Source organism: Hippopotamus amphibius, chromosome 6, assembly GCF_030028045.1.
Source record: "Hippopotamus amphibius kiboko isolate mHipAmp2 chromosome 6, mHipAmp2.hap2, whole genome shotgun sequence".
In the NCBI taxonomy this organism is placed as follows: Eukaryota; Metazoa; Chordata; class Mammalia; order Artiodactyla; family Hippopotamidae; genus Hippopotamus; species Hippopotamus amphibius.
This window is the reverse complement of record NC_080191.1, coordinates 41,169-52,466: the sequence shown is the minus strand read 5'-3', so window position 1 is coordinate 52,466 and position 11,298 is coordinate 41,169. Positions and strand designations below refer to the sequence as shown.

General features: G+C 44.5%; 1 protein-coding gene across 1 annotated transcript; it reads right to left on the bottom strand.

Moving 5' to 3' along the window:
* Window positions 1-1,903: 1,903 nt before the first annotated feature.
* Window positions 1,904-10,294, bottom strand: PDCD2 (programmed cell death 2). Its single transcript, XM_057740317.1, has 6 exons — window positions 9,989-10,294; window positions 9,224-9,466; window positions 8,730-8,861; window positions 7,237-7,340; window positions 5,933-6,046; window positions 1,904-4,697 (listed from the first exon to the last, which is right to left on the bottom strand). Exons 1-6 carry the CDS (start codon window positions 10,269-10,271, stop codon window positions 4,539-4,541), a joined length of 1,035 nt encoding a protein of 344 aa, XP_057596300.1. The 5' UTR covers window positions 10,272-10,294; the 3' UTR covers window positions 1,904-4,538.
* Window positions 10,295-11,298: the final 1,004 nt, after the last annotated feature.

Sequence of the window (11,298 nt, the reverse complement as noted above, 5' to 3'; positions counted from 1 at the left end):
GAGTTTCTAAGATTCATGTGATCATACTGGTAAAAAAGTCATATTTTAGATATAATGCCTGAAACCATTTCAGTGTGTTTACTTGCTTGCTTGTTTCAGTCAACATTTCACTGTATGTTGCAATGAAAATGGAAAAACTGTCCGAAACTTCATGTGTTTAATATGTCCCATGTATTGAGCACCTCTCGTTTCCCAGATACATTCCCTTAATTCTCACAAAATCTGCAGTTCAGTTTTGTTCCTCTTTCGTGAGTGAGGTGGGGTAGGCCCAGCTGAGAATCTGCCCAGGGTTACAGAGCAGCTAAGTGGCAAACATGGGCTGTAAGCCAAAGGCCTTCAGTGTTAGAGCTGGAAGAGTCCACACTGGTGGGGTGTGTATCTGTTTTTCTCATGAATATCAGGTGTAAGTTGCTGGGTTTCATTGTTAAGGTGTGTTTTTCTTTTTAACTGTAAAAATATTTTTTTAGACAGCACAGAAGTACATAGCCAGAAGAAAAGTTTCTTCCTTCCTCTCACTTCTCTTTCCCCAGGTTAACTACCAGATTGGTGGGTATCTCCCCAGTCCTCTTCTGTTCAGATTCTTTCCTTTGGGGGTGCTTTTGTTACCATATTGAAAAAATAGTGATGCATGTTTGATTTTATAGCTTCCTTTTTTTTTAGTCACTATATCACACACATATTTCCATGACAAACATAATTCCATGACATGGAATCTGATGGTGTCACATCACGTCTTATATACCTTTATGTATTTAACCATTTCCTTAATTATAGTCATTTACATTATCTGCGGTGTTTTGCTATTATAAACAGTGCTGCAGGGAACATCCTTTATGTGTACTTGTGGTTAAGGACAGGTATTTCTGTAGTTAACATTCCTAGAAGAGGAGTCACTGTGTTAAGAGCATGTATACATTCTAGGTTTTGATAGATCCATAGGAGATTCCAGTTCAGAGAGAACACGGTGTATGAAGTGCCTTCTTCTTGCATTTTCCAGTCATTAGTGATGTTGGCAATGATGAATTGGGAAGACATCATTCCAATATGATTTGCTATCCAAGAAAGAACTGTCTTCCCATGTGTAGGTCTTAAGTTCTTCAGTAAAGTTTCATAATTTTTTTCATACAGGGCTTTTACATTACATAAAAGTTAATTCCTAAGTATTTTAGTTTGTTATTAACGGCATTTTTCATAAGACTTTAAAATTATTGTTGATATATTTATTTCTAATTACTTTACTGAATTCTTATAAAACTTACAGCTGTAAAATGTAGCACACACAGGAAACCTAACAAATGTATAGCATAAGGTATCATTCACAGGCAGATCCCCCAGCAGCCACCACCCAGAACCTTGCCAGCCATCCCAGAAGTTGCTCCTTATGTTCCAGTCTCGCCATTCCCCCCATAACCATTATCCTTTTACAGTAATTACCTAAACAACAATATAGGTTAGCCTTCCATTTTAATAAATTGATTTTTTATGTCTGTTTTATTCCTTAAGTTCCCCCATCATCTCATTTAAGGAAATTTATAGGCTGTTTGGCTAGTAGTTTCTTATATTCTGTCTCACTATTTGCAGTCAGGATGGTGCAGTCAGCATGTTCCTCTGTTCTCTGTGTTTCCTGCAGGTGGTGGCTGCATCTAAAGGCTTGATCCCCTTGTAAAGACTGTTTAAGTAGTGTTTGTTAGGAATTGAATGTCTGCGTGCCTTCTTCTCATCCACTAATTCATTAGTGGGTTGCAAAAGATGAAATTCTAATCACTTCATTTTCATTATTTGTTGGAATACTTTTTTATATAGTGATATACTTCACACAGCAGGATAAGTGCTTGCTTCTTTCCCTTTAAAAGTTTTTAAGATAAAATACCTCATGAGTTCATACTAATACATCCAATCCAGATTCAGACTACAGGGCTTTTATTTGGTCAGTTCTATATTACATATTTTATGCTGAGAACCAGCTTCTCTAGTGGTGCAGTGGTTAAGAATCTGCCTGCCAATGCAGGGGACACGGGTTTGAGCCCTGGTCCGGGAATATCCCACATGCCTCGAAGCAACTAAGCCCATGCACCACAACTACTGAGCCTGTGCTCTAGAGCCTGCTAGCCACGGAGCCACAACTACTGAGCCCATGAGCCGCAACTACTAAAGCCTGGATGCCTATAGCCGGTGCTCCGCAACAAGAGAAGCCGCTGCAATAAGAAGCCTGCGCACCACAATGAAGAGTATCCCAGCTCTCTCTGCAACTACAGAAACCCACACACAAGAACAAAGACCCAACACAGCCAATTAAATACATAAAGACAGTAATGGAAAAAAAAAAAGACACATGGGATGATGAGTTAGGATAACAGAACACTAGCACCTATGTTAGCAAAAACACTGAAACATTTTCTCTTTGCTATGATCTCTGAATTGTCAAAGGATGATGAGACCAGCACTCAGTATCTGAGATAAGAGGACAGGTGATGCATTGCTCTACAGGAGGGTGAGCTGGCTGGTCAGGCAGTGTCTGGGCCAAGCAGAGTTTTGAGGAGAAAGTGGAATGCATGGGCTGGCAATAGTGATGTCTTCAGCAGGAGCAGTTGCTGGGTGAGATGTCATGCATTGATGTCAATCATTGTATGGTTGATGTGAAGGTTTTTAGATGTCTTCACATTTCTTATGTGAGGCAACTGTGTTGCTTTATTTCTTATCTAAACACTTTATTTTGTTTATTTTCAATTAGTTGTCTCTGGACATGGTTGCCAAGTCAGTGTCGTGATCTGGAAGTCTGTCTCCAAGTGCAAATGCCCTGTGAATTGTCATCTCCAGACCCTGACAGGGATACACAAATAAAGGATAGCTTGGCTGGTTACCAAGATGCCTGCAGAAATGTCTACATCATCTCGGGATGTCTCCAAACCCTAATGAATTTCCTTAAAAAGTCCTTAGCAGTCAGGATGCTGTCCTACTTTGGCAAATTAACTTCTGAATTACTTATAGTTTGGGCTATGAAGGTCTCACTAGTCCAGTTTTCCAGAAGCCACTGAGCTTCCCGCCAAGTGTGTGACGCTTGCCTGTTGTGTCTCTCGGCAGCCACAGGCTGTATCACCTTAGTTATGAGTGACTCACACTCACGGATGTAGTACTCCTAGCTTCAAGACTAGAAGACATTCTCTCCCTGTTTGAAAGCTGTATTTAAAAGTAGCCTAGTAATCTACCCATGGGAGAATACTGCATGGGAACCCCATACTGCAGTTTCCCACACTGCTCTGTGTAACTGTATTTTATATACACACATCTTTATATGAATTTCTCACACACAGAGACACAATATGAGACTTCCTGATATAAGAGTACAGTGAAACAGCCAAGAGGTCAGTGACATTAGCAAGTTATATTACCTCCAAAAGGATGTGTTTATGGCTGCAGTGCATTTCAGGGTTAGCAGGGGTGTTCCCACAATTGGCTGGTCTTCAAGCCATGATCTCTAGGTTTGCCTCCGTGCTGGCAGTGATCTCAAGGTAAGTGTCAGTCGCGGGGGCTGGAAGGAGCCTGAGCGTGGCTACTGGCACTGACTGAGGAACCACCTGTGTCAGCAGAGGCATCACAGACAGAACGTCCCTCACTTGAAAGCTACCTCAGGGCCTTCCCTCGGGCTGACCCAGGGAAATGCCAGTGGCTGATTCCGCATCCTTATTTGGTTTACTTGCCATGTGGGCAATGCTATGAGAAGGGCAGATGGAAAGAGAAGACCATCGCTTTTGCCTTTCAGTCTCTGGTCTGTAACCCATGCCACTGGCTGACCACGGTCAGTTTTGAAGTAGAGCTTCTCTTCAAAGTCAGGTTTTCTGATCACAAATCTACAGGTTTTTCTGATCCTGCCAACTCTGCTGCTTCAGAATTACTGGGTATCCCATTCATTGTACTCACCCTACTAATTAGTGGGGTTCCGTACCTTCTCATGTTCTGGCCTTCCATGTAAACGGGAGCCTGTGACAGTCACTTGATTATTATACAAGTCTCTTGGGGTCTTACTCAAATATTTTTCTCTATAACTGCAAATTTTAAGGGGAAAATGCTCTCAGTGATAATGGTTTGATTTAATTAGGCACACAACCCATTTTTATTACAGAAAGTAATATACATCTAAGTGAACGATTATGTCACTTAGTCCCCCTGTTCAGTTAACCAGTTCACACCTAGTGTGTACCGTTCCACATTTTTTTGGTGCACATACATGTAAATATTTTTATAAAAATATCATACTATGAATACCATCTATAATGGTATCCTGGTGTCTATATCTTACTTGATGTGCATATAGGTCTGTATCATTTAGACTGCGTAGCCTCCTGCTGGAAAGATACACCAGAATTTACTTAATTCCCTGCCACTGGACATTTTTGTCTAATATTTAGACAACGTAAAGAACACCTAAAACAACATCTTTGTATATCTCTGGTATAATTATTTCCTTAGGATAAAATCCTAGAAATGGAATTGCAAGGTCTAAGAAATGATGACTATTTTAAGGCTTTACACCTTTGTCTTTAGGCTGCATCTGTTATATCTTGCTTCCAAACAAATTCCTCAGTGTAGCCAGTGCCCAGTCCACAGCTTTCCGCACAGGTGAAGATGGCCAAGACCCCCCAGTCGATACTCCTGCCCAGTCTGTCGGCCTTCAGGTAGTTGAGCAGCTGAGGCATGACCTGAGAAGAGGATGGCACAGTCAGAGCCCTCCTTGGAGGTGAGGAGCGCAGTCGGCTTTCAGCAGACCAGACCTTCCCTGCCAGGGATCCTAGTCTCTCAATCTCCACACTCTACTGCAAGATTACAGACATCACACTGTTAACATATTTAACAACCTAAAGATACTTTGCAACTCTATGTTTCTTTAAAGCCCCTCTCTACCTGATGTCTCTTTTTCACTTAAGAGAGAAGTTCCCAAGTATAAGATCAGCTGACCTATCTGACCTGGCTCTTAACCTATTTTTTTATTAATAAAATATGCCACAAAATACGGATGACGCTTCTATTTGGGCAACTTTTATTTTGGGTTATTTACAACCTGAATAGCAGATGCTGTTACTATGACTCTAAAGAAGCACTAACCTAGTAGAATACAAAAAGGAAATCTGTTGATCTATTTGTGTAGAGGAGAAAGGGGTCTTAGGAGTCAGTGGTCTCATGGGAAACAGTAAGAGGCAGCACTGCGACTACTGTTATCAAATTGCTTTACACAACCACCGTCAGTTCATCCTGGGCATCAGTCAAGAGCTCTGGCACTAAGAACCAGTTCTGGATCATTCCCCAAATTCCTTTTTTATCCTAAGAAACAAACATCACTTTATAAGGTTAGTGAATCCACAGTGCAGCAGCATTTCCGCCCAAACCAAATGGATTTAGATGCCTTTCTTGGAAAAAAATGTTATCTTAATGATTACATTCATTTTGTTCTCCTAAGAAATCCACAAACCAAGACTGAACAGAGTAAGGGTTCTAAAACACTCCTCTCGCAAAGGACAGTCAAAGATTATAAGATATATTATTTTAAATTACAAAGGTAACAAGAGAGGCACTAAAAATGATATAACCACAATGGGAAGTGGGGGATGGTCTAGATGGCTTAAGTGACTACATTTAAATCCCCACTACTGCAGAAGTCAGTCAACAGACAGTCTAAAAACTAGTAAACTGATAAATCTCATAAAAGGCATGCTATTTAGCGACAGAAAGAACTACCAGATAAACCAGTAAAAGATAATTGTCCCTCCTTGGAACAAGCCCTAAGATAAGGCAGGAAACTACTAATTATCATTATAGGACATCTTCCACAATACCACAGGGACCCATGCACATATATTGCTTTGGCAAAGTCTTTTAATGTTTAAAATTATAAATCAGGGTCATTATATACTAAAATAGTCCTTATTTCAGATCATACCTGGAATTCAAATATTCTCTTGGCACCACAGGGGCAATCTGGAATATCCTTTTCTTGAGGGATGTTTTCACCAGAGATCCAGATGGGGGCAATCGCTCTGCCATATCTGAGGATCTAAAATCAATCAGGAGTGGTTCAAATCACCAGCATCTCATGTGATCTGGGGATCACGTAGAGACACTGTACCTACTCCTACCACGTTACTGTCCCCTCCCCCACTGGGCACCATTAATGCCTTTCTCAGTGTCATCAAAGGGACTGTTTCAGCTTAAGTGATTCAGCATATCAAAATAACTTTTCTTAGAATACAATATGATTAGAATCTGTATCCTATGACTATCTTGTGAAGGAACTAATAGTAATCCTATTTCCCGGTACCAGGTTGTAAACCTAAAATGCAGCCCACAGTCTGTGCTTATCTTCACATAGATACAAAGAACCTTAGTTTACAATCTTTACGACCTAGATCTATCCTTTCTATAAGCCCCTGGATATTTATTTGCTCTAGTGACTGGCTGATGGGAATTTAGCTGTCTTCTTCAGTGATTTACGTTTATAGTGAGGGAAGTTAAGGGGAATAAAGTTAATAGAAGGAAAGAGGCCAAGGGAAACATTTGCTGAACACTTACTGTGAGTCTATGATCTATCTTACTCCTCGAAACCACTCTCTTTTTTTTTTTCCTTTCATATTGTAGATACAATTACATCAGAAGGTCAATATGAAGACTTCCTAGGTGGCACAGTGGTTAAGAATGTGCCTGCCAATGCAGGTGACACGGGTTTGATCCCTGCTGCAGGAAGATCCCACATGCCGCAGAGCAACTAAGCCCGTGCGCCACAACTATTGAGGCCATGTGCCACAACTACTGAAGTCCATGCACCTAGAGCCCATGCTCCACAAGAGAAGCCACTGCAATGAGGAGCCCATGTACCACAATGAAGAGTAGCCCCCGCTCACTGCAACTAGAGAAAGCCAGTGTAGCAACAAAGACCAAATGCAGCCAATAAATAAGTAAAGAAATTTAAAAAAAAGGGGGGCAGGGTCAACATGTAATTCAAGGAGCTAGAATTCTTCATAACACTAAAACCCATTATTCTTTTTAACAAACCACACTGGTCTTTGTGCTAATGTGTCAGGTTGGTTTCTTAGTTCCCCATCCAGGGACTGAACTTGGGCCCCAAGCAGTGGAAGCGCAGAGTCCTAACCACTGGACTGCCAGGGAATTCCCTACTCAGGGTTTATACCCCTTAAAACACCACCTAAAAAGAACACAAGAAGGAGCTATATATGAATTCTGTTTTACCTGTTCTGGTTCAAAGGATATTTTACTTTTAAACTTCTGGAAAATTCTATCTTCCCTAGATTCATGTTTTGCCATGGAATCCAATTCTTCCTCAGGTGTTTCACCTGAAAAATCATCAACACAGCTATTACAGCAACAGGAATAATCCCCATGTCCTGACATTAAACACACGCTGAGGGAGGCCAGTTTTAAGCAACCAACTTAGTGTTAAATCAGACAGTGAAGGCCAGATGTTTCCACAGGCTTTCCCTATTTTAATTCATCAATGTTTGTGCTTTAAGACCATCTGACTTTCCGGGTTACTCCATGATGCATTATTACTATGCTGACTCCTAGTAAGACCTTCTCCTTAAAATTTCAAAAGAACAGATCCCAAGTCCCAGGATCAGGACTGCTGTGCCTAGCACATGAAAGGACACCCACTGTCCTTCACCGATCTAGACTCTTATTTCTAACCTCTTCATGTCTCATCTCTCCTTTCCCAGCTGCTGCACTCACTCAGTCATCACATGCTCACTGGACGCACCAGCTCACTCCTTCACTCACCTCTGGAATCCCAGCTATCTAAAGCACTGCCGTCCCCAGAAGGAACAAGTCTCTGTAACTCAGAGGATATTTCTGATATCCTGAATGTGAACTGCAAGCCAGTAAGCTGACATTCTAATCTAAAACCTAGATTCTAAGATCTACATTTTGTGGTGGTTAAGAGCTCAAGTTCTAGAGTCAACAAGATGTGAGCTCAAACTGCAGTTCTAAAACTTAGCAACTTTGGTCAGTTACATGACAAAACAAGTTATACACAGAACCTAAAATTCCTCATTGCAAAATGGGGTAGAATTTCTAATATACCGTTCTGATGTCAAGATTTTAGCAAAATCATGTACAAAAGGCCCATGGTACAGAGCAAGTGTTGGATAAGTGTTGGCTACCACTCGGTCTCAGCACAGGCACTGCTCTAGAGTGTGATAACCTTGAGGTAACTGACAAAATCAAGGAACTGAAACTTGCCAGATAAGAGAGGGCCCCTGCCACGCACCAAGCACTGCAAGCCACTCTCATGTACACCATCTCGATGTGAGCAACAAATCTTGGGGCCAGATAAACTCTCCAAGTTTCCAGCATCTTGTGCAGCCCCACTCAGCTGACCACCTGGATACTTCCTCTGACATGTCTTTTTAGGAACCAGAATGTGCCTTATGGCAGGCCTTCAGTGTCCCCTGAAATGGGTGAGAACACGTCCCTTGAAGCTGGAATATTGGGACACTCCACTTCTCTCTACTTCAACGAGATTCACTATTCTTTCTCCCCTTTTACTCCCCACCCTTCTTCATATACATATATACATATATATATATATATATTCTTTCTTTTAGATTTCTTTCCCATTTAGGTCACCACAGAACATTGAGTAGAGTTCCCTGTGCCATACAGTAAGTTCTCATTAGTTACAATAGTGTATATTTAATAAATGAGTTTTGAAACTGATTTCTTACCCATGCTCCCTGTAATCTCTGATTCATCATCTTTTTCCACAACATCAGACATAATCTCATCTTCTGTTTCTATTACAATTTCAAATTCTGGAAAAAGAAAGTTGTGGTCTGGAACTGTACTGTCCAAATTATCTGAAACAAAATAAGGTAACTAGCATCATTAGTAATCACTGGTTTTGAAGGTCAAATAACTTCCTTATTTCTGAAGTCTAATGCATGTCATAACAGTTTTCCCTAGTAATTAACATATGTATCTCCAGCATTTTAGATTACAGGTCATAAATTAAAAAACTATATTAAAGCTAGGCTGGGATGTGAGTGGGCAAGACTTCACAACTCCTTCTTCAAAAAGCTGTTCACGTCACTAGTAAACCAAAACTTTGAAAAGTATTACACGTTCCTAACATAAACCTTTATCCTTAAAACGAAAAGACTCTGCCTGACAGACACTGAAACTGAGCTGAAATTTTAAAATTAGAAAAGAATTGACTTACCTGCTTGGGTACAAGCCTGCTTGTGCCCCAACCTCCAGTCCAGAGTCTGATGGTCCTTACTGCAGTAACGCGCCTTGTGACACCTGGAGCATGTTTTGGGGCCTAAACAACCACAAACTCTGCAGAGATGAGCCCCAGACTTGAGCTGGAGGCGCACGGATTCTCCCATCTCTGGTGGAGGGTTCTCAGAAGGCGGCTCATAGGAGTAGAAGTCATTTCTCCTGGGCAGCTGATTTCTAAAAACTAAGGGCAGGGGAGGAGAAACGTGGTAAATGTTTTAAGTAAACCAATGTAGCAATTCAAGTACTTATGACTTCACAGAGGACTGAAAAGACACTCATTTTTTAAGAAGACAGAAGAAAGTTTTTGCTTTCAAAGAGCTTATTTTCTGGAAAGGGAGAAAAAAAGAAAAGTGAAAACGAGAAACTTTTTTAAAGTCCACACAACTAAGCAGGTTCTTCGAGTTTATTCAATTAAACAGCAAAGAGTAACAGTTAAGTCAGGCCACAGAAATATGAAAAATCCGTTGGGACCCAGCTTTCCGAAAAATGACAACTTCTATGACCTGAACGTAACCTGGCGAAGCTGCTCCCAACCCCCTAACAGCGCGGGGACAGGAAGACGCGGACCCACGCGGCCCCGGGAACACCCGCGGGGAGCAGGGGCGGGGTGGGGGGAGCGGCGGGGGGAGGGGGGGCGGCGCGGCTTCCGGCCCCCTGCGCCCGCCGCAAGGCCTGCGCCTGCGCCCGGGGCCCCGCCGCTCACCGCGCAGGCCGGCGCAGCACGGCGGCGTCCGGCAGCAGAAGAGGAAGAGGCTGCGGTGGAAGGCGTCGGCGCGGCCGGGCAGGGGCGCGTACAGCTGCAGCAGGAAGGCCAGCGGGCGTCCGCACAGCGCGCACGCCAGCTCCGCGGGCCCCGGCAGCCCGACCGCGCCCAGCCACGCCGGCCGGCCGCCCACCTTACTGGGGAACTGCTCGCTGCGTAGCCGCCACGCCGGCGCCGCCTCCACGAAGCCCAGTTCAGCCGGCCCGGCGCTCACGGCCGCCATGGGCGCAGGGGGCGCGCCGCCGCCGGAAGCGGAAGCGGGAGTGGAAGTCAGCGCCCGACGCGCGGGGGACGGCGGGACGGCGGCGGTCGGATGGCCGCGGGGAGGGCGGGGCCGGGCGCGCTCCCGCGTGCCTGGCTTGCGGTCCGTCGCTGGGGCGGGGGCGCGGACGCGCGTGGCCCCCCGGTCTCTTCGAGGTCGCGGAGGGCGGGTTGGTGCGCCACCGGCAGCGGCACGCGGGCTCTGGGACGGTCTGGGCACGTCCCGCGGACACTGTCGGTCGTCGAGGCCGGGGCCGCATCTCCGCTCGCCCGGGGACGGTGACCCCGGTCGCCTCTCGGGTCCTGGAGGCGGGGCGGTAGCGTGGCGGGCGGATGCAGGGTGGAGATGCCGCCGCCGTGTCCCCGGCCCAGTGGGTCCAGGAGGGGATGGAGGGCGGCCTGAAGGGTGCAGTTAGGGAGAGGGTTCTGGATGAGCGGGAAGGGACACGCTTAGAGGTTAGGGCCTAGAGTTAAGGGTTCGGGCTGAGGGTTGAGTTTAGGGATGGGCTAAGGGCTAAGGGTTAGGGGTTCCGGTTGTAGAAAGAAAAAGCCGACATCTCGATGAAATAAGATTGGGAGACCAGGAGGGAGAGCTCTCATGCGTTAGCACAATAGCAGAGCCCTACAGTAAGATGACAGACTCTTTTCCTGGTAAGGACTTGGCCACTGAAAAGTTGTGTGCTCTGTTTACTGTGGCCTTGCCAGTGTCTTCCTCCTCTCTACACGAGTGTTCTCCTGGGAACACGCGTGTGCCTTGCCTTGGTTTGCAGACCACCAAGGTGTGAGTTTTCCAGATCCTGAACAAACCCACATTTGTTGGAGAAACATCTGGCTGGCTGTTTCAGGTCAATACCAGGAAAACTAACTCCAGAAATGGCCTAAGCCCTCCTCTATAGGGTCTTCAACTAAACACTGGAAGGTGTTGGGCGAGGGGGAAGCCAGTTAAGGGAGATCATCACACAATGCACCATAAATGAGGGTGTGGTGGT